General features: G+C 38.3%; 1 protein-coding gene across 3 annotated transcripts in view; it reads left to right on the top strand.

Moving 5' to 3' along the window:
• The first annotated feature begins 966 nt into the window (after positions 1-966).
• ZSWIM5 (zinc finger SWIM-type containing 5) overlaps positions 967-24,328 on the top strand; it is a 197,273-nt gene continuing 173,911 nt past the window's right edge. For 2 of the 3 annotated variants that reach the window (XM_079115790.1, XM_079115792.1), the window contains exon 1: positions 968-2,871. In XM_079115790.1, the coding sequence (XP_078971916.1) occupies positions 1,884-2,871 (988 nt within the window). In that variant the 5' untranslated portion in view covers positions 968-1,883. Of the gene's footprint in view, positions 2,872-24,328 lie in introns of all 3 variants that reach the window. The other variant, XM_079115791.1, reaches the window with a different exon arrangement.

The following is a 24,328-nucleotide window of genomic DNA, read 5'->3' as shown; positions in this document are numbered from 1 at the left end:
GATTCAAAATGAGTTTTTTATTTTTTAGCAGTGCTGAGGAATTGAACCCAGGGCCTTGTGCTTGTGAGGCAAGCACTCTACCAACTGAGCTATACTCCCAGCCCCCTCAGAATGAAATGTTCTTTGAATGTCTTACATATTAGACACTATGGCAGCTGTTAGGGATAGGCCCTTACGTAGAAATGATTTTTGCCCTTACCAATCTCATATTCTAGTCAGGGAGGAATATTCACCCCAAAATAAACACTGATAAATCCTAGGAAGGAAAAGAATGGGTGTCATAAAAGTCTATAATTGTGGTACCATAATTCAGAGATCAGAGAGTATGTTAATTCATAGTAATCCAATTATAGATTGTTTTACAGATATATTCAAATATTCACTGAGTACTGACTACACTAAGTGTTTGACTTAAATTATTTCTAATTCTTACAACAGTTATATGTAGAGGCATTATTATTAGCTCCCTGTTAAAAATGATTTAACCAAGTCATGATTAACATCACAAAAGTAGCAAGAATGATTCACATCCACTTTTAATTTATAGCCTGTACTCTCTAATTCTGAGATGACTGCAAAACCAAACTACTTTGGCTCCAGCCTCTCTCCAATCATTTACTCTCTTCTTTTTTTCTTTTTGGTACTGGGAATTGAACTTGGGTACTTTACCACTGGGCTACATCCCTAGTTCTTTATTTTTTGAACTTTTTTTTTTTTCTTCTTTTTATTGCAGTACTGGGGATTGAATCCAAAGTCTTTAATTTTGAGACAGGATCTCACTAAATTGCCTTGCTAAATTGCCCAAACTGGCCTCTAATTTGAAATACTTGCCATCCTCCTGCCTTAGCCTCCCCAGTTGCTGGGATTACAGGAACACATAACTATGTAGCTCTCTTATTCTTACTCTTGAACTCGTTCACTTTAAAAAAAAAGATATACTTTTAAAAATTATTTTCTGATATATCTTTTTAGTTGTCAATGGACCTTTATTTTTATTCATTTATGTATATGCAGTTCTGAGAATCGAACCCAGGGCTCCTCACACATCCTAGGCAAGTGTTCCACTACTGAGTCACAACCCCAGCCCTTGAACTTATTCACTTTGAAGGATGTACTCAGTTATAGAAACTTCAAATATAGTTCTTGGAACATTATAAAGATGTCGTGATTAGTTCATCAGCAAATTCTAAAATTTGAGCAAGAGACACAGTCACAATCCCGTGACTGTTTATGGACTTAGTGTTGAAGGTGTCATTCTTAAGCACTCACTAATGTGCCTGGCGGAGGATAAATCATAGTGAAGAAAACAGACATGGTCTCTGTCATTTGGGCCGTCAGACATTAGACAAATAAATAAAAATATGTATACAATTTGTGATAAATGATTTAAAGGAGTAGAAGACATCCTAGTAAAGAAGACACGAAAGACCTAATTTAGACCGGAAGCAGACGCTCAGAGATTTCTATCATAAACTACATAAAAAAGTGTTTTGTCTCCTAGAATGCAAGGTGCTAAACCCTCCAAAAAGTGACAGGAGAGTACAGCGTCCCATTGTTCGGACCGTGCTGATGCGACTTAGCGTGTTTCTGAGCGCCGGGCGGGGCTGGCACCGACCTTATTCTACATTGCCGTGGCCTGAAGAGTTTTCATCACTTGCACTTTCTGATTTTTATTCTTCCCAGCGTCTTTCTGCCAGATCCTCCCCTTGGCCGTGACAGTCTCCTGTCACATCAGTCTACTGCTGAAGCTTGAGTTGGAGTTTTTCTCTCCTTGTGCACCGCAAACCTATTACTTCACGCAGATTGCTCGCGGCCGGATCATTTCGCGCGGTCACAATTCATTCCTCTTTGGCCCGGAGGCAGGTGGCCTGGAGGCGCTTAGGATGCCCGACGCTCCTCGCTCTTCAGCGGCGGGCAGGCAGCCGAGAACAAGCGCTCGGCGCGCGTTCTGGTCTGTCTGTGCCTGGAACGCGCCGGGGGCCCGCGCTCGCTCCCGTGCCTCCTCGCGCCCGCGGCGGCCCGGACGGCGCGCGCCGCCTCTCGCTGGTCCTCAGGACAACCGTGTCGGCCCTCGCGGCGCGCGCCCGGGGCCGGCCCCAGCTTCCCACTCGGGCGGGCAGGCTCGTGGGTTCGTTTGCCCCGCCCCCCGGCGCCGCTGCTGGGCGCTTGCGCGGGGCGCGTGGCCGTGGTCCGGGTCTCCGCAGCAGCCCGAGCTGCCGCCGCCGCCGCCGCTGCCGCCGCCTCAGTCAGTCAGTCAGTCCCCAGCAATGGCGGAAGGAGGTGAGCGAGAGGAGCTGCTCTCGCCGCCACCGGTCTCTCCGGCCAAGCGGTTGTGCTCATGGCCCAGCCCGCAGGCTCGCCACCGTCGCGGTTCGCCGGGGGCGGCCAGCGGAGGGGTGGGGGGTGTCGGCAGCAGCTGCCTGGCCCCCGGGGCCCGCCCCCACCTGCAGCCGGAGTCCTTGCTGGACTGCGCCGCCAAGACGGTGGCAGAAAAGTGGGCGTACGAACGGGTGGAGGAGCGCTTCGAGAGGATCCCGGAGCCGGTGCAGCGCCGCATCGTCTACTGGTCCTTCCCGCGGAATGAGCGGGAGATCTGCATGTACTCCAGCTTCCAGTACCGGGGCGGCCCCGGCGCCGGCGCGGCTGGAGGCGCCACGGGGGCTTCGCCCGCCGAGGAGGGGCCGCCGCCACCCCCCGGGGCCGCTGCTCCGGCCGGCCCCGCCCCCGGGGCCGCCTCGGCAGGGGCATCCCCGGGGCTGGGCACTGGGACTGGCGTAGCCGGCGGCGGCGGTAGCGGCGGCGAAGGTCTGCCGTTCCGCCGGGGCATCCGTCTGCTGGACAGCGGCTCCGTGGAGAACGTGCTGCAAGTCGGTAGGTGCTAGTCCCGTCCCTCTATGGTCCCCAGCCTCCTCTTCTGCAGGTGCTTCGTCTCTACTGGAGCTCCGAATCGAGACCGCGGCTTTCTGCCCAAGTCCTGCACCCCTACCGTAGGACAAACAAGTCACATAAAAAACTTTTCTCAACATTTCATGCAGGTCCACTTCTGCTCTTTTTCTCCCCTGGCCCTCTGCCCTTATTTCTTTTTGTTTGAAGAGCGAATGGGTCTCTCTTTTTCACTCTTCATGGTCTTTCCCACATCGAAGGTAAAAAGATAGGGAGGTGTGAGGTTTTGCATTCAATAATTTCGGAAATGTGTTCTTCTAATTTTAAGTTTAGAGAGGAGAGGATTGTTAGTGAATCTGGAACAAGCGGTCTTGGAGTGTCAGAGGGACAGGCTGTCACAGCCAATCTATAGTCCTAGCAGATTGAATCTGAGTGTAATTAACTTTAACATTGAAAAAAAAAAAAAAAAACCCAAAATACTGTGTATTTTAGACGATTTTAATTGTCTGCTTTAATATTTTTTTCCCCCTGACCAGTGATGCTTGGGAATCTAGGCTGAGAACTAACAATACCCGAAGATGGAAATGTGACAGCTTCTTTTCTCCACACCCCCACCCAAGGAAAAACACACACACACACACACACACACACACACACACACACACAATCTGGAGTGGGGGTGGGGTCTGTCTTCCATGTCAGACTGGAGTAAATCAAAAGCTGGTCACGTTGGGGTTTTCAAATGCTTCTCATTTAACAAGTCCTCACATTTGCTTTTGTTTTATGTTTTTGTTTGTGCGAAAATGGAGTTTTTTTTTTTTTTTTTTTTTTAACTCCTCTGGAGCTTCTAGTCAGTTAGTTAGTCTTACTAACCATATAAATACAGTACACCTGATTTATGGAATGGTTAGGGTGAAAGAAAAAAATGACATTGTTTAACATTGACTTGCTATGTGGAAAATTAAAACACTATTTTTTTCTATTTGGATTGTTATAGCATTCTGGAAGTACACATTATTTTTATGCATTTTATTGTATATACTTGTATTTATTGATGAAAATATTGGTTTTTGAATAGAGTTGAAAGGAGGTTGTTTCACAAATGTGCGCGCGTGCGCACCCCCCCCCCCCAAATATCTAGCTCTCTTCTCAGGTAAAACCAACATATTTGAAATTTTTTTCCTTTGAACAATAATACATCCCAGTGTTTTATATAGAGCAGTATGCTTCGGGTTATTGAGAATCACTGAATCCAGAATTTCTTATTAGAACCACAGCATCACAGTTTGTTTTGAAAATGTGAAATGTTAAGTATTCTGTGCCAGAATACAGTTGATAGTAGATTGGGAAAGTTTTGCTTATTTTAAAGAGGTTAGGCCTTTGTACATTTGTGTATATTTTAGAATGAATGAATTGAATAAGCAGGTAATTAAGTTGTATAGCTTTGAAACTGAAATATTGAAAACATGAAAGTGAATATAGGTATTTAAAATCAAATCTATAAACTTTAATCTTCCAATGACTTTAGATCAGTTAACTTTTAAGATTCTTATTTAAAATATTTTAAATTGAAAAGAGTCAAATTTTCAAATTTGAGGGGGCAAATGAAAGAGATATCTAGTTTTAAAGTGATTAAAATGTCAAGTTCTAAGTGAAATGAGATTTTGTGGGTGGTCATGTTTCAATCACATATTTCTCTTTTATGGTATGATAGTTGATGTGCTTATGAAATGATGGACTGTTGTACCATAGTTTCAGGGTCCCTGGGAAAAAACACATTTGAACATTTTGTGATTCACTTTGAAGATAGGAGAAAGAATGAATCATTTTTAGTTATTACTGTTTGGGAACCATGAGCTTTATAATCTTTATTTTTTTCTGACTATTTTGTAACTTTTGATTATTTTCTGCATTGAATCAGTAATGGGAAATCAGTGGACTCAGTGGAAAACAACAGATTTTGAATCAGAACTAAAACTTCCCACCTTGATATCAGCTACTGGGAGAACTATAGGTTTGTTATGCTTAAAGGATACATTTCTTTTATATAACAGAACTAAATCAGAAATGCTGTTCCTTTTAAAAAGCGAAAATTGCAAATTAGTCTTTTCATGGATATCTGTAAGTTTGAAACTGCTTCAGTAGATTTTTTTTTTTTTTTTTTTTTTTTTTTTTTCGCTGGCGTGAACTCAAAGGTACTTTACCATTGAGCCACATCCCGAGCCCTTTTTATTTTTTATTTTGGGACAGGGTCTCACTAAATTGCCTGGCTTATCTTGAATTTGTGATCCTCCTGCCTCAGCTTCTGTAGTCCCTGAGATTAAAAGCATGCACAACTGTGCCTGGCTTAATTTACTTTTAGTTTTAAGATTTGGATTTTTTTTTTTTTTTTTTTTGCTGTTATGTTTTAAATTAATTTCTCTCATGTTTGATAAAACTTAAGGGAGGGAAATTTCTCAGGAAAGTCAGTTTGATTAAAGGAAAAGAAGTATTAGTATTTTTTCTTTCTTAAACAACTATTTATTTGGAGTTTTAAAAATTGGATAAAGTCATGGAGGGGCCTTCTATTCCTGGTATAACTTAATTATATAAATATTTATGCAGAAAATTTCCATAGATTCTCACAGGCAACTTCATCTAATCCCAGTATTTTTTGTCTACACATTTTCAGATAAATACATTATTTGTCCTTAGATAGTCTTCAAGACTAGGACCACAGTGCTAAATACCGCGTTATTTTGAAGAAGTACAAAGTTAATAATTCTAGTAAAAAGAGGTCCATTTTAGGAAGTTATCCATAACTTAAACATCAAGTCCATAGTTAAGTGCATTTGTGTATCATCAATAAACATGTCTGTGAAGTTTTTATGTAGTGTAATTTTTGTGAACTGCAGCAGTCACAAGTGTAACAGTTTTTGCAGTGCTGGGACTTGAATCCAGGGCCTTGTACATGCTAGGCAAGTGCTCTACCACTGAGCTATATATCTGAATTCCCCCAGTTGTTGATTTTTACATGTAATTTGTTTTCATTTATATTGTTTGGAGGAAAAAAAGAGATACATATATACCTAAAAAGCTTTATGGCATTTGGTATAAATTAGAATAGATAAAATCATAATAAAATTTCGTATGGGGGAAAAATGACCTAATTTATATTTAAAAGATATTTCATCACAAACGGCAGCTGTATTCCTTTGAGTGGTAAGTACTAACTTTTTTAAAATATAGAATTATTAAGTTTTAAATTCTTTAAATGACTTTTTTTAAAGCAATGAATTCTCTTCTTCCCCTACACCCCAGTACATCATATGTATACATCTTAATGTTTAATAAGTGATTGTTGAATGAATGAATGTTAAGAATGGACTTCTCAATGTTGTGAAACTGAAGGGATGCCAGTGTACCTGTGGTCCCAGCTTCTTGGGAGGCTGAAACGGGAGGATCTCTTGAGCCCAGGAGTTTGAGATCAACCTGGGCAAAATAATGAGACCCTATGTCAAAGAACAAAACATCCGCTAGCCAATCAATGAATGAATGAAGGGAGGGGGGGGAGATAAGGTTGAATTTTTTTTTTTTTTGGAACCCGCATGTTTAAACAGTACATGAGTGGTTTGTTTGTTTCTTCCTTTCCTTTTCTTTCTTTTCCTTTTCCTTGGGATTGAACTCAGTGCTTCATGTGTGCTAGGCAGACACTCAACCATTGAGCTACACCCTCATCCCATGAGGCTGACATTGAAAGATACAGAGAAAACTCCAGACTCTGCATACAATAACCTGATAGCATTAAGTAGTTTGAGTGTTACAACATGGGTACGTCTTCTATGTTGACCATCTGTTTTGTGGAAGAATGGTGATTTATCAGTTTCTTCAAATGTAAGAAATGTATGTGAATTCTTATAAAGGTGACCTCAAGGATAGAGATTTAAAGATAATGGGTAAAGCTAGTGGATTTTATTTTAGTAAGTTGTCTCTCCTTTAGAAATTAAAAAAAAATTTAATAGTATTGAAGTATGAGTATAAAGCCCAAATTTTGAAGTGAAAAGGCTGTAAATTTACTTATATCTATGTGGAACAAGTTATTTCTCATTTCAAAAATAGCTATGAAAAATCAAGGCATTAACTGTCAGTATCTCAATATCCTATCATGGTGAGGGTAATATGAACATATACATGTGTTAAATATAGAACTGTACAACAAAGAAAGTCAGTGTTTGATATGAGAAATAGACAGTAATTCAGTGCTGTGGGTATAGCTCAGAGGTAGAAGTCTTGCCTCTCATGCATGGGGCCCCCAAAGCAATCCCAAGCACTGGGCGGGGGGGGGAGGTAGTTCCAGATTACTTTTATGTGTTTTTTCTACCTTATAATTTGTTCATATGCACATTTCTTTTCTGATATAGGCAGCATGCATTCTTTATGGGCATCTTTAGCCTATTTTGAGGTAGTATACTATGGAAATCAGATTCATTTTGATATTCACTTTAGCATGATATGATCATATGCTGAGTTATTCTATCATACTTTTCACAGCCACAGATTACTTTTTGGTTTTCAGCATAACTCTTCTCTCTCTTAGAATGGGTAATGTAATTTGCCCTAACTGGTGCTCATAAGTGTTTACCAAATGAATGAATTAATATTTTTCACTTGTTTTTGGTGGAAATGTTTCAAAAATTCTTGGTATTTTCCTGTCCTATACAAATCCAGGTTGGGCACCAAAACTAAAGTTTCTAAGAACATTATGTTGCCATTTTTTGAACTACTTTTTTTGAAAAAATTTTTATTTTAGTTGTAGGTGGACACAGTGCCTGTATTTTATTTATTTATTTTTATGTGGTGCTGAGGATTGAACCCAGTGCCTCATACGTGCTAGGTGAGCTCTCTACCACTGAGTCACAACCCCAGTCCCTGGACTACTTTTTGTTGCTATTTTTATGTAGGTGAGCAGTTATAAACTCAGTGGGTACTTGACTCTAAGAATCTCTAAAACCACTTTTTGAAAAGTTCTGTGTACACTTGTTTCTTGGTCATCTTTTCTCTTTATAGTGGAGTGATAAGTGTGGTACTGAGAGCAATATAACATTGTTACTTGTTTAAAAAAAGACTATTGAGAACTGGGGTAATAGCTCAGTGGTAGAGTACTTGCCTGCCATGTATGAGGCCTTGGATTTGATTCCCCGCAGAACTAAAGATGACATGCTTTTCTCCCAAGTGATTTTCTTGCCTTAAGAACAGTTGTCTGTATAATTATTATCATTTAGTACTTAGAGAAATGCAAATGCAAATTAGAGCCCATGGAAATACCTACAAAACACACACACACACACACACACACACACACACACACACAAACTGGTTAGAAAAATGACTGACAATACCAAGCACTAACAGGGATATGGATCAATCAGAACTCCCAAACATTGCATACATTTCTGGTGAGAATACAAAATGGTGCTGCCACTGTGGAAAAATCTCTCGTGTCCAAAATTTCTTGGGTGAAAAATATATCCACAGGATTTAGATGATGCTAGATGTTATTTGTTCAGTAGTTCAAGTTCTGAAGGATGAGTTAATCCTTAAAGGAAACAACACTTAGCTTGTTAAAAACATAGCTCTTTTGATTTAGCAAGGCACAACAGTTAAAAAACAAGTAAATCAGAATTGAGTTGACAGCAGCAGAGTGGTTACCCAGTAACTTGAGGCCCCAGGTTTAATAACCAGCACTGCACACCCTAAAGATATCAGAAAAATTGGATGGTGTCTGTGTCTCTGAAAAAGGATCAGTTCAACAGGATGATGAATGAGATCTAAGGGTTGTCCAGCTGCAGAAACAAGATCCTGGATTGTGATATTTTAATGATGCAATAAAAGACCTCTGTTGGTTTTGGGGAAAAAGTGTGGGCTCCAGTCTTGGTTTCACATTAAAATCATCTGGGGAGATTTAAAAAAAAACATCAGAACTCACCCCAGATCATTTATGTCAGAATCTCTTGAAAATGAGGACCAAATTTCAGAATTTTTAAAAAGCTCCAAGGTAGTTTGCTATCTGACCAAGGTTGAGAAATTTTGCTCTTGAAAAATGACTGCCTTTATTAGTGTTATTACTGTTTATAAACTTGTTGATAATCAAAACATGTATGTGAATCATGTCAATTTTCTATGACTATTCTATTTCACCTATCTTTTGGTTTATTAATGGATTTCAAGGAGAATTATTATCTTACCACTTAAATATGTTTCAATTTTGGAAAGTCTTATTTTAAAGTATATAAATTGTTATAGTACCATCATTAAATTATCAAAATATAGAGCCAAGCTGTAACTTCCTTCATGCTTGTTCACTCATTCATTCATTTATAAAATTTTCTATTTTTGCCAGGTGTAGAGATACAGGCCTATAATCCCAGCATCTCTGGAGGCTGAGGCAGGAGAATTTTGAGTTCAAAGCCAGCCTCAGCAAATTAGTGAGGCCCTAAGCAACTTAGCAAGACCCTGTCTCTAAATAAAATATAAAAAAGGACTGGGGATGTGACTCAGTGGGTAAGTGCCCTGGATTTAATCCCCAGTACCACAAAAAAGAATTATGTTTTTAACATACCTTATAAAATAGAAATTAATTCCTATTTTATAAATAGTACACAGTTTAGTATAGGATGGACATATAAAATAGCACTTACTGCAGTGTTTTGTAATAATGGATGTACTTTCTATAAAGGCAAACAGTAGGAAGTGACTAACTGAGAAAATGGGTACAAATGGATATATTATTTTAATATTCCAATTTTAAGAAATATTAAAATTGTATCTAATATTACAATAAAGGTTGAGAACACTTTATTATTACAAGTTAGATTATTAACCTTTCATGAGATTCCTTCTATATGAACATTGCTTATGCTCTATAATACTCTAATTCATAGTTGATTCATAGGGATAATTCTGACAAGCAGAAAAATGACAGAAATATCAGATTCAAAATTTTTTTTCTCAATAAATTTTACACATTTCTGGCTCTATAATAGCTTTGTTATCTTCAGCTAATCCTTTTATTCTTTTAAAAAAATTGTTGCTTCTTTTAAGTACAAAGTATGATGAAGCTAATCAGTAAAATAGATTTTTGTCTATCCTTTCATTATCATGTGGTCTGAAAGCATATGTATTGTGTCTTTGAAAGTCTTGGTGATAATTAAATCTTTCCCTCTATTCATTCATGGTTTTATTGAAGGAAGCCTGCAGCATTAATAGATTCATGAAGAGCCAGCCTGTTCTTACTTTGCTATACTCTATAAACACTTGATAAACTAACATGACTGGTAAGCACCAGCAACTTATACGGGTTATTAGTAATAAAAAATTCTTCCCTACATTATAAGAGTGAAAAACTCCTTATCTTGTTAATCTTTTAACTCTTATTATTGTATTCTTTACTGTTATGTATATGTGTGTGTGTATGTGTTGTGAATGTGTAATTTGGTCTCTTTACTATGTTTTAGTTTCCTCAGCTGTAAATGGATAGGATGATAGGACCTACTTCACAGGTTGTTTTGAAAATTAAATTAGTCAATATATAAAGCACTTAGGATGAAGCCCACCACATTTTAAGTGTAAGTATTCACTTATTATATTGTTTAGCAAGGTTGTTAAGAGTATTCAATATTTGTTACCTTCCCTTCCATAACTTTCATACCACCTCTGAAGCCCTGTCCCGTCTGACTTGTGTTCTCACTCACAAAACTAAAAAAATTGATTTCCTAAAAGTTTCCAGTGATCTCATGGTTGTCAATCACAGCATTATTTTTCCAGTTCTCATTCTTCCTGAGCTCTGTATAGAATTCTCTGTGGTCTGCTGCACCTTCCTCTTGAAACTCATTACTAGATTTTTGTTTTACTTCATTGTTGTGGTTTTCTTCCTACCTTTATTCTCTTATCCCACAGAAGTAGGATGTACCTTCTTGCTTCAAGTGTTCTAATATAGCAGTCTAATTTACTTCTACAACTTCAGTTAGTATCTTACAAACATAAGATATCATGGTATAATATAGGAACTTAAAATTGTTTAAAGCAACATTTAAACAGTTTTGAAAGAAACCTTTGATGGAATCCCAATTTTTTCAGCAGATAAAACCTGAACTGGTTTGGGGACTGTGAAGGAGCCCAGAACTCCATCATCTTGTCCAGTTACTTCCTCCCTTTGAAATTCTGAAGCACTTCCTAATAATGTTGAGATTTGGAGTCAGGAAATATGCCTTAGTTTTCTCATCTGTAGAACTGTCATTTTTTGTGAGATTCTAAATAAGTCAATATATTTGAAATTACTTTATAAATGTCCCTGTGTTTGATGACAAAGTTTCTATCTTTGGTTCTTCTCCTGGAGTTCAAGATCAGCATGTATATTTGCCTGGAAAGATTTTTAAATAGATTTTCTACTAGCCACTCAAAATGAACATGTCTGATAAGGGGTTTATGTCCAGAATATATAAAGAACTCCAACTCAACAAAAAACAAACAACTGGATTCAAAAACAGGCCAAGGACTTGAATAAACATTTCTCCAAAGAAGTTATACAGAGAATAAGGACAGGAAGAGATGCTCAACATCACTAATCATTAGGGAAATGGAAATAAAAATATCAATAAGATACATTTGCTGCCCATTAGGATGACTATTAAAAATAAAACAATCCTCCCAAACCAGAAAATAACATGTTGGCAAGGATGTATAGAAATTGGAACCCTTTGTGGGGATAAAATTATGAAACTGCTATGGAAAATGACATGGTAGGGCCTCAGAAATATTAAGCAGAAATGTAATTCAGCAGTTCTACTTCTGGGTATATAATCTAGAAGAAAATTAGAGGAATTTGAACAGATATTAAATACTCATGTTTACAGCAGCATTATTCACAATGGCCAAAAGATGGAAGCAGCTCAAATGTTTGTTGACACATGAATGAGTCCACAAAATGTGGTATGTGCATACCATGAAATATTTTTCAGCCTTTAAGAATGGAATACTGTGCTAAACATGGATGAAACATGAAGAAATTATGATAATTAAAATAAGCCAGGTACAAAAGGACAAATATTATCTGATTGCACTTAAATGAGGTATCTGGAATAGGTAAAAATTTTTATTTATTCAGTTTAGTTAGACATGACAATGTATTTTGATTCATTGTACACAAATGGAGTACAACTTCATTTCTCTGGTTGTACATGATGTAGAGTCACACAATTTGTGCAGTCATACATGTAGACAGGGTAATGATGTTCATCTTATTCCACCATCTTTCTCATCCCCTGCCCCCTCCCCTCCTCTTATTCTCCTTTGCCCAATCCAAAGTTCCTCCATTCTTCCCTTACCCTTCCACCTCAACCCACCCCCCCATTATGTATCAGCATTCACTTATTAGAGAAAACATTTGGCCTTTGTTTTTTGGGGGAATTGACTTATCTTGCTTAGCATGATATTCTCCAACTCTATCCATTTACCTTTAAATGCCATAATTTTATAGAATAGGCAAATTTAGAGAAAGTAGGATAAAGTTTATTGGTTTGGGGGAAGGGAGGAATGGAAAGTTATTGTTTAATTGGGTTCAAGGTGTTAGTATGGGATGATTGAAAATTCTGGAGATAGTGGTGATGGTTGCACAACCAGGTGAATGCTGCTGCACTGTACACTTAAAAATGGTAAGTCATATGTATTTTACTACAATAAAATATGAAATATCCAGAATAGGCAAATCCTAGAAATAGAAGGTAGATTAATGGTTTTCAGAAGATGGGGATAGGAGAAGTAATTGCTGATGGATGTGGGGCTTCCTTCTGGGGTAATAATAATGTTCTAAATTCTCACAAACTTATAGATATGCTAAATACACTGACTTGTAAGTTTTTATTTTTTTCCCCCTTGTGGTCCTAGGGATTGAATCCAGAGCCTTGCACATGCTAGACAAGTACTGCACCACAGAGCCACATCCCCAGCCAGAATAGTATGGTCTAAAAGGGTGAATCTGCTGATTTATGAATTCTATTGCAACATGGTGTTATTAGAAAAGCAAGTATTTCAAAAAAGAAAGGAAAACCTTCAAAGTTGTTTCATAGGGAATGAGGTCTAAATTTAAGCATTATATTCGGAGACTGGCCACTTTCTAGCATGTAACCTTGAATGAGCTACTTAACTTTTCAGCCTTGGTTTCCTGCTCTGTAAAATTGGGAAATAAATGTTAATATGGTAGCCGGATGCATTGGTGCATACCTGTAATACCAGCAACTTGAGAGTCCAAGGCAGGAGGATTGCAAGTTCAAAGTCAGTCTTGGTGACTTAGAGAGACCCTGTCTCAAAATAAAAAATACATAAGGCTGAAAGTATAGCTTAGTGGTAGAGCCTCCCTAGGTTCAGCCCCCAGTACCTCCAGGGGGGAAAACATTGATGTGATAATTGAGAGAATGTATGTGAAAGCTGCTTAGAATATCTTACATGTTGTTAGGGGTACTGTGAATATTAATTCTCTTTTCCCCTTCCCAGTGTTTAAAAATTCTGTCTATTCCTTTTTTCCCCCTTTTTTGTTTTTATTTTCACAGACTGCATTTTGATTCATTGTACACAAATGGAATACAACTTTTCATTTCTGTGGTTGTACACAATGTAGATTTACACCATTCATGTAATCATACATGTACATAGGGTAATGATGTCTGTCTCAGTCTGTCTTTCCTTTCCTCCCTCTCCCTACCCTCTCCCACCCTATTTCCCTCTACACCTTCCAAAATCCCTCCATTTTTCTCTTACCTCCCTGTGTCACCCCCCCCCCCCCTTATTATGTATCATCAATTATCAGAGAAAACATTTGGCCTTTGGTTTTTTGGGCTTGGCTTATTTCACTTAGCATGATATTCTCCAACTCCATTTACCAGCAAATTTTATTCTTTTTTAAAAAAACATTTTTAGTTGTTGATGGACACATTACTTTTGTTTATTTAGTTTTCTTATGTGGTGCTGGGGATCGAACCCAGTGCCTCATGCATGCTAGGTGAGCACTCTACCACTGAGCCACAAACCCAGTCCCCATAATTGTATTCTTTATGGCTGAGTATATATACCACAGTTTCTTTATCCTTTCATCAGTTGAAGGGCATCTTGGTTGGTTCCACAATCTAGCTATTGTGAATTGAGCAGCTGTGAACATTGATGTGGCTGCATCACAGTAGTATGCTAATTTTAAGTCCTTTGGGTATAAACCAAGGAGTGGGATAACTGGGTCAAAAGGTGGGTCCATTCCGAGTTTTCTGTGGAATCTCCATACTGCTTTCCAGAGTGACTGCACCAATTTGCAACTCCACCAGCAATGTATGAGTGTACCTTTTCCCCCACATCCTTGCCAACACCTATTGTTGCTTATGTTCTTGATAATCGCCATTCTAATTGGGGTGACATGAAATCTTAGGGTAGTTTTGATTTGCATTTCTCTTATTACTAGAGATGTTGAACATTTTTTCATATATCTGTTGATTGCTTGTACATCTTCTTCTGTGAAGTGTCTGTTCATTTCCTTAGCCCATTTGTTGACTGAATTATTTGTATTCTTGGTGTAGAGTTTTTTGAGTTCTTTATAGATTCGGGATATTAGCGCTGTATCTGAAGTATGATTGGCAAAGATATTCTCCCACTCTGTAGGCTCTCTCTTCACATTACCGATAGTTTCCTTTGCTGAGAGAAAGCTTTTTAGTTTGAATCTATCCCAGTTGTTGATTCTTGCTTTTATTTCTTGGGCTATGGGAGTCCTGTTAAGGAAGTCTGCTCCTAAGCCAACAAGTTGAAGGTTTGGGCCTACTTTTTCTTCTATAAGATTCAGGGTCTCTGGTCTGATTCCGAGGTCCTTGATCCATTGTGAGTTGAGTTTTGTGCAGGGTGAGAGATAGGGGTTTAATTTCATTCTGTTGCATGTGGATTTCCAGTTTTCCCAGCACCATTTGTTGAAGAGGCTATCTTTTCTCCATTGCATATTTTTGACCCCTTTGTCTAGTATGAGAAAATTGTATTTATTTGGATTTGTGTCCATGTCCTCTGTTCTGTACCATTGATCTACCTGTCTATTTTGGTACCAATACCATGCCGTTTTTGTTACTATTGCTTTGTAATAGAGTTGAAGATCTGGTATTGCGATACCCCCTGCTTCACTCTTTCTACTGAGGATTGCTTTAGCTATTCTGGGTTTCTTATTCTTCCAGATGAATTTTATAATTGTTTGCTCTATTTCTGTAAGGTACATCATTGGGATTTTAATTGGAATTGCATTGAATCTGTATAGCACTTTTGGTAGTATGGCCATTTTGACAATATTAATTCTTCCTATCCATGAACATGGGAGATCTTTCCATCTTCTAAGGTTTTCTTTAATTTCTTTCTTTAGTGTTCTGTAGTTCTCATTGTAGAGGTCTTTCACCTCTTTTGTGAGATTGATTCCCAAGTATTTTATTTTTTTTTGATGCTATTGTGAATGGGGTAGTTTTCCTAATTTCTCTTTCTGAAGATTCATCACTTATGTATAAAAATGCATTGGATTTATGAGCATTGATCTTGTAACTTGCTACTTTACTGAATTCACTTATGAGTTCTAAGAGTTTTCTGGTGGAATTTCCAGGTTCCTCTAAATATATAATCATGTCATCAGTGAACAGGGATAGTTTGAGTTCTTCTTTTCCAATTCGTATCCCTTTAATTTCTTTGGTTTGTCTAATTGCTCTGGCTAGAGTCTCAAGAACAATGTTGAATAGAAGTGGTGAAAGAGGGCATCCCTGCCTTGTTCCAGTTTTTAGGGGGAATGCTTTCAGTTTTTCACCATTTAGAATGATATTAGCCATGGGCTTAGCATAGATGGCCTTCACAATGTTAAGAAATGATCCCACTACCCCAATTTTTTCTAGTGTTTTGAGCATGAAGGGATGCTGTATTTTATCGAATGCTTTTTCTGCATCTATTGAAATAATCATGTGATTCTTAACTTTTAGTCTGTTGATATGGTGAATGATATTTATTGATTTCTGGATGTTGAACCAGCCTTGCATCCCTGGGATAAAACCCACTTGATCGTGGTGCACTATCTTTTTAATATTTTTTGTATGCGATTTGCTAAAATTTTGTTGAGAATTTTTGCGTTGATGTTCATTAAGGATATTGGTCTGAAATTTTCTTTCCTCGATGTATCTCTGTCTGGTTTAGGTATCAGGGTGATATTGGCTTCATAGAATGAGTTTGGAAGGGTTCCCGCCTCTTCCATTTTATGGAATACTTTGAGAAGTATTGGAATGAGCTCTTCTTTAAAGGTTTTGTAGAACTCAGCTGAGAACCCATCTGGCCCCGGACTTTTCTTTGTTGGTAGGCTTTTGATGACCTCTTCTATTTCATTGCTTGAAATTGATTTATTTAAGTTGTGTATGTCTTCCTTGTTCAGTTTAGGTAATTCATATGTCTCTAGAAACTTGTTGATGTCTTCGAGGTTTTCTGTTTTGTTGGAGTATAGATTTTCAAAATAGCTTCTAATTATGTTTTGTATTTCACTCGTGTCTGTTGTGATATTTCCTTGTTCATTCCGAATTTTAGTAATTTGAGTTTTCTCCCTTTTTCTCTTTGTTAGCGTGGCTAAGGGTTTATCAATTTTGTTTATTTTTTCAAAGAACCAACTATTTATTTTGTTAATTTTTCTGATTGTTTCTTTTGTTTCAATTTCGTTGATTTCGGCTCTGATTTTAACTATTTCCTGTCTTCTACTACTTTTGGTGTTGGTCTGCTCTTCTTTTTCTAGGGCTTTGAGCTGTAGTGTTAAGTCGTTTATTTGTTGATTTCTACTTCTTTTGTTGAATGCGCCCCATGAAATAAATCTTCCTCTCAGTACTGCTTTCATAGTGTCCCAGAGATTTTGATATGATGTGTCTTTGTTCTCATTTACTTCTAAGAATTTTTTAATTTCCCTCCTGATGTCTTCTGTTATCCATTCATCGTATAATAGTGTATTATTTAATCTCCAAGTATTGGAGAAGTTTCTGTTTTTTATTCTGTCATTTATTTCTAATTTCAGTCCATTATGATCTGATAGAGTACAAAGTAGTATCTCTATCTTCTTGTATTTGCTAACAGTAGCTTTGTGGCATAAAACATGGTCTATTTTAGAGAAGGATCCATGTGCTGCTGAGAAGAAAGTGTATTCACTCTTGGTTGGATGGTATATTCTATATAAGTCAGTTAAGTCTAAATTGTTGATTGTGTTGTTGAGATCTATGGTTTCTTTATTCAATTTTTGTTTGGACGATCTAACCAGCGGTGAGAGAGGTGTGTTAAAATCACCTAGTATTATTGTGTTGTGGTCTATTTGATTTCTGGAATTGAGAAGGATCTGTTTGACGTACATGGATGAGCCAATGTTCGGGGCATAGATATTTATGATTGTTATGTCTTGCTGATTTATGCTTCCCTTAAGCAGTATGTAATGTCCTTCTTTATCGCTTCTGACTAGTTTTGGCTTAAAGTCCACATTATCAGAAATGAGGATGGATGCTCCAGCTTTTTTGCTGTGTCCGTGTGCATGGTATGTTTCTTCCCATCCTTTCACCTTTAGTCTATGGGTATCTCTTTCTATGAGATGGGTCTCTTGGAGGCAGCATATTGTTGGATTTTTCTTTTTAATCCAATCTGCCAGTCTATGTCTTTTGATTGATGAGTTCAGGCCATTAACATTCACAGTTATTATTGTGATATGATTTGTATTCCTAGTCATTGGACTCATTTTTGTTTTTTGACATGATTCGGTTTCTCCTTTATTTGTCTATTCCTTTAGGCTAGTTCCTCCCGTTGCTGATTTACATCGTTGTTTTTCATCTCTTCCTGGAATATTTTGCTGAGAATGTTCTGTAATGCCGGCTTTCTTTTAGTAAATCCCTTTAGCTTTTGTTTATCGTGGAAGGATTTTATCTCATCGTCAAATCTGAAAGTAAGTTTTGCTGGGTATAAAATCTTGGTTGGCATCCATTTTCTTTCAGGGCTTGGTAAATGTTGTTCCAGGCCCTTCTAGCTTTTAGGGTCTGGACTGAAAAATCTGCTGATATTCTTAGTGGTTTCCCCCTGAATATAATCTGATTCTTTTCTCTTGCGGCCTTTAAAATTCTGTCTTTATTTTGAATGTTAGGTATTTTCATAATAATGTGCCTTGGTGTAGGTCTGTTGTAATTTTACATATTTGTAGTCCTATAAGCCTCTTGTATTTGGTTTTCCATTTCATTCTTGAGATTTGGGAAATTTTCTGATCTTATTTCATTGAATAGATTGTTCATTCCTTTGGTTTGTTTCTCTAAGCCTTCCTCAATCCCAGTTATTCTTAAATTTGGCCTCTTCATGATATCCCATAATTCTTGTAGATTCTGTTCATGATTTCTTACCATCTTCTCTGTTTGGTCAACCCTGTTTTCAAGATTAAATATTTTGTCTTCAATATCAGAGGTTCTGTCTTCCAAGTGATCTATCCTATTGTTTATGCTTTCTATGGTGTTTTTAACTTGGTTTATTGTTTCCTTCATTTCAAGGATTTCCGTTTGGTTTTTTTCAGTATCTCTAACTCTTTATTGAAATGCTCTTTTGCTTATGTTATTTGCTCTTTTAACTGTTGATTAGTGCGTTCATTTAATGCCTGCATTTGTTCTTTCATCTCCTCGTTTGCTTCCCTGATTGTTTTAATTATGTACATTCTGAACTCCCTTTCGGACATTTCTTCTGCTGTACTGTCATTGGGTTTTATTGATATAGTATCTATGTTTGTTTCGGACATTTTCTTCCCTTGTTTTCTCATATTGGTCAGATGTCAATGGGACTCTGTGATATTGTAGATTTCCTCTATTGGCTTATAGTGACCCTGTACATTTCCAGTGTATCACCTACCAGCCTTCAGTAGCCAGAAGTCTTGGATTAATTTGATAATGCAGTGCTTCCGAAGAACGCTGCCCCTAGCCCGCTACTGGTTCCAGGGAGAGAGACCTGGAGAGGTCTCTTGTTGCACAGCCCTGGTTCCAGAGGCTGATTGTAGGTCGGAGGTCTCCACTGGCTTGGGGACTTGTGGCTGGCTCTGTGTAGACAGGCTCTCACTGGGCAATTTGCCCCGAGAAGCTAGCCTAGAGAGGCGCTTCCCGCCGGAGGGGGGCTGGGCTGCTTGGGGAATTCCCTGGCGCCCTGTGCTGGTCACTGAAGCAACCTGCGGGCGGGCCGGAGCTGGCCGCACTGCTTCTGTGCAGAAGTGCTCTCACTGGGGGGCCTGTTCCGAGAGGCTGGAGGATCTGTCCCTGTAGGCGGAGCCCACCACCAGACTGCACAGAGCTGCCTGGGGGAGACGCTATCTGCCCTGTCCTACTCTAATAAGCCACTCGAATCCTGGCCTGCCACCCAGCTGAGCTTCGCTGGGTGGGGGAGACTCATCCTGTGGTTCTATCTTAGTCTAAGTCTCTCAATGCCTCCCCTTCTTGAATCCTGAGTTCTGGGGCGACTGGAGATGCAGTCACCCTCTAGTTCGCCATCTTGGATCGCCCCGTGGAAAAAGCCTGCAGCTGGAGGGGGACAATGCTGCCTGGAGAGGTCTCTGGCTGCCCAGCCCTGGTCCCAGAAGCTGCTTGCGTGTCGAATATCTCCGCTGGCTTGGGGACTTGTGGCTGGCTCTGCGTCGAGAGGCTCTCACTGGGCGGTCTGCCCCGGGAAGCTAGCCTAGAGAGGCGCTTCCCTCTGTAGACTCTCTTTTCACATTATTGATTGTTTCCTTTGCTAAGAAAAAGCTTTTTAGTTTGAATCTATCCCATTTTTTGATTCTTGCTTTTATTTGTTGTGCTCTGGGGATGTCCGGTCCTAAGCCGACATGATGAAGATTCTGGCCTACTTTTTCTCCTCTTTGGTGAAGGGTCTCAGGTCTAATTCCTAGATCTTTGATCCATTTTGAGTTGAGTTTTGTACAGAGTGAGAGATAGTGAGTTTTGTACAGAGTGCCATTTTCATATCTACTTAGTTGAAATTAAAATTCCCTTTCAATTTAGTTGTATGCATTACTTGACAATTGTTTATTGAGTACCAATGCACCAGGCTCTGATCTACCCACTGAAGCTCTAGAAATGAATAAGACAAAATTTTTGCTTTCATGAAGCGTACATTTTACAAGGCAGTAGACAGGAGCACTTGCATCTTCTGATTGTGTTATACTCCTTCCCAGTCTCCAGTCTCTTCCTTGGCAAGGATTGTATCCTGTAATTTGTTCAGCACTCTACCTAGGAGGTTTCATAATGCCCTTTATTATTATTTTTTCCTTTTTGATTTCTGTGGCCTTTTGCATACTAGGCAAGTGCTTGACCACTGAAGTACGCCCAAAGACTTCATAATAGACTTTAAAGAGGTCTTTGTTGAAATGAATCAAGAACATTATTCTGTTCATTTGTATAATTTTCTTAATAGTGATCCCCAGCCCTGACTGCTTTATAGATTTGCTTGAGGAGATTTGGTACCAGATCCAGAGACTCTACCCTTGGAAATTCTAGCTATCAAGATTGGAATTGGGGTTCAAAAACCTGTATTTTCGACAGATTCTCCATGTTTGTTTTTTTAAATTAAAAAAAAAAATTCAATACTGTGTCTTGAACACATGCTAGGCAAGCACTCTACTACTGAGCTACCACCCTAACCCATGTTTAAATGCTTGGGAACCACTATTCCATAGCACTTAGCACAGTGACTTAATTATAATGAACTTAGAAAATGTTGTTGAATTGATTTATTTAGACTCCAGATTGTTTAAAACCAATTTGGAACTTGTGGGTCAAATTGAATTAAAATGGATAGACTGGATTCAAAAAAGAGTTTATAAGAAAAAGCTACTAATCTCAAATATAATTTGTTCATATTTTTGAAAATCACTAGTTATTATTGTATCCATCCTTTGTCATTTTTATATGCTAGCTCTTGCCCAGCATGCTGGTACATGCCTGTAATCCCATTGACCATTGACTCAGGGGCTGAGGCAGGAAGTTTGCAAGTTTGGGGCCAGCCTGGGCAACTTAGTGAGACCCTGTCTCCAATTAAAAGAACTGGGGATGTAGCTCGGTGGTAGAATGCCCCTGGGCTCAATCCCTAGTACTGCAGAAAACAAAACAAAAAACTAGTTCTTAACACATAATTCATCTAAAACAATTTGTACATTTTAATAGCTATGTTTATTTTTGAAAAAGTATTGAAAAATCTGAAAGAATTTATGTCAAACTAGTGAAAAATCTCTGAAGAAAGGTGGGAATGGGTAGTGGCTAAGAGGGAATTTAGTTTCATCGTTGTTTGAATTATTTTTATGGTGTGAACCTATTCATGCACTTCATGTATAACAAAGTAATAAAAGTAAATTAAAGACAATATGGTTTATTTAGCCAAAATTTTTGTTAAAGGCATCTTTTGACTTTCAAGTTGTGGTTTACAATGATATTATCTTTATAAAGGGTTCTTTAACCTCACATCTATTAATGGCTCTTGAATCCATGAAACTCTGAAATTATTTTCAGATTTTACAAAATGCATGTGGACATTTTTCATACAAGATAGTATATACTTTAATTTGATACTCATGTCCCACATAAGTTCAGAAAGCAGTAAGTTATGTAGGAGAATAAGAATTCACTGAATTTGATGAAAACTCTGCAGTTAATTCCTCTGTTGCCTTTGAGCCTTTATGTATATAATGTTGATGAAAGTGATCCATTAACCTTTTTATTGTACCTATTTTCTGGTTATGAACAGAAAAGTTGTTTAGTTTTTATAAAGATTAACATATTTCTGCTGTTCGTTACTTTCCTGGTTAAATATTTCAATTTTGAAATTTCTGATGTATTTATTTCTGCTACTTAATCCAAATGCAGTTGTATAATTTACTTTTTTTTAAATTGTTTTGACATAAGGATGACCTGACATTATGCCGTAGTCTCCTGAGCTTTCATGATTTTTCATTAGCTCAAGTAAAATACTACCTGTGAAACTACAGAACAGAGTAGGTCCTGTCTACTTCTTTGTTTTAATGTATTTTTAAGCTGTAGATGGACATAGTACCTTTATTTTATCTGGTGATAAGGATCAAACCCAGTGCCTCACATGTGCTAGGCTAGTGCTCTACAACTGAGCTACAACCCCAGCCCCAGCCCTCCCTACCTACTCTTCTTTATTGAATCTTCGTTTGGAATCTGTTTTTTTTTTTTTTTTTTTTGTGGTGGTGGTGGTTGTTTTTTGTTTTTGTTGCATTCCCTGGGAAACAGACTCCGAGATGGCAATTTGCTCACAAAAGATACATTAGGGAGTGCTTTTAGGATCATGAACACTTAGAAGGGAATGAAGGAAGCAAGATTAGGAGGTCAGAGAGATTGAATTGATATAGTTGTAAGAGAGACTTTGGCAGGTCCTAAATAGAGCTCTGGAGTTGGGATGGCATTTCAGAGTTGTCTGGAATGAATATGGGTTGACCTGAGGGGGAATGGGCATACTTTGGGTGGAGCACTTTCATTTCTGTGATAGAGATGGAATTAACCCCACAATTCCTCTTCTAGGAACTGCTTGCTGTCCAGCTCTAGAAAGTGCTTTCATCAGACAGATTCCAGCTGTCAGCTGGTTCAGACATCACCTGTGAAATCTGCCTCTCCTGAGGTTATACTTTTTTAAAGTCAGCTTGCAGACGACTGAGCATGGTGGGAGTATAAAAGTCTGACATTACACAGCTATTTCAGCCTAACAGGGACTTCTTTGACAGGCAGTACCTGAGTCAGGGAGTCATACCTGGTTGACTGAGCTTTCATCAGGACTGTGTTGCAGTTTTACTTCTTTCTCTTTTCAGTCCTGCTTCTGCTGCCTTTGTTTCCCAGACATTGATCCCTAATAAGTATCTTGCATCCTGAACTTTATCTTGTTTGCTTTCAGAGAACTTAACCTATGATACTTTGTTCGAGGGTAGCTTGTGTTGGAGGAACTGTGAACTGCCAGCAGCCAACTCTCCAGGCAGTTAGTTTTGATTGCTTTGGTCTTGAAGGAAGGATACGGGCAATCGATGTATTTCCTGTGACTGGTGGATTCACTTCATTTAGTAAATCCATCCTGTATGGGAACAACGCCTCCAGAATTCTGTTTAGTCTCTTTTTCTGCGAAAACTTTAGGAGTAAAATTAGGGGACAAAGTGCAACCTCTGCTACTGCTGTTAGTCTTCATAATATAATATTGTCTGCTTCCTACTGTCTCTATTGTAGATTCTTGGCTAGAATCTTCACTCGTCTGGTGGTTTATCTGTGGGGTGGAAAGAGGGTTAACTGTCTTCTCAAAGGAGTTTGTGCCTTATTACCATGTCCTTTCTCAGGCCTTGGCCACTGTATCTGTTCTTTACTGCCAACATTAGGCCAGGACCAAGACATGCCCCAGTGATAACCTAGATGCTAAATGTGATCTACTCCCTGATGTTACTCTTCCTGTGTTGGTGGATTTGCTTTGTTTCATGGATACCATCTGTTGCTAAGTTAATAATAAATTATGTGACATTAAAATCAGGTCTATTGGGGCTATGGTCCTAGCTTAGTGGTAGAATGCTTGCCTAGCATGTATGAGGCACTGAGTTTGAGTCTCAGCACCACGTTTTAAACATAAATAAAATAAAGGTCTTGTATTCATCTGCAACTAAATTTTTTTTAAAATCAGGTCTATCATTGTAGATTTTGACATCAACTATAACATTGTTTAATATTCTTTATTGATGGTTTTTGATACATTATTGAAGTACTAATTGCAGAGTTTTGTAGATTTTTACCTTATTTGTTCTCTCTTGCAAATACTTATATAGCATCAGAATAATTAACCACAAAAGTACTTAACCAAAGTCTTATGTTTTCATATTTTGTTTTAATGTAGTTTCATTTAGAACTTTATTTAGTAGTGAGTGGTTTTCCAGTACCTATTTGAGATTAGAATTGATCATTGAGATGTTGGGTTTTTTTTTGGTGGTGGGGAGGGTACCGTTGATCGAAGCTAAGGGTACTTAACCACTGAGCCACATCTCCAGCCCTTTTTTGTATTTTATTTAGAGACAGAGTCTTTTTGAGTTGCTTAGGGCCACTCTAATTTGGTGAGACTGGTTTTTTTTAAAATTTATTTTTATTGTAAACAAATGGGATACATGTTGTTTCTGGTTTTTTTTGTTTGTTTGTTTATTTATTTTTTGGGTGCTGGGGATCGAACCCAGGGCCTTGTGCTTAAAAAGGCAAGCACTCTACCGACTGAGCTATCTCCCCAGCCCCCTGTTGTTTCTGTTTGTACATGGAGTAACAGCATACCATTTGCGTGATCACACATTTACATAGGGTAATGATGTTTGATTCATTTTGTTATTTTTTCCTTTCCCCCACCCCTCCCACCC

Source organism: Sciurus vulgaris (assembly GCF_902686455.1).
Source record: "Sciurus vulgaris genome assembly, chromosome: 1".
Classification (NCBI taxonomy): domain Eukaryota; kingdom Metazoa; phylum Chordata; class Mammalia; order Rodentia; family Sciuridae; genus Sciurus; species Sciurus vulgaris.
The sequence above is the reverse complement of the archived record's forward strand: the minus strand, read 5'-3'. Positions and strand labels throughout refer to the sequence as shown.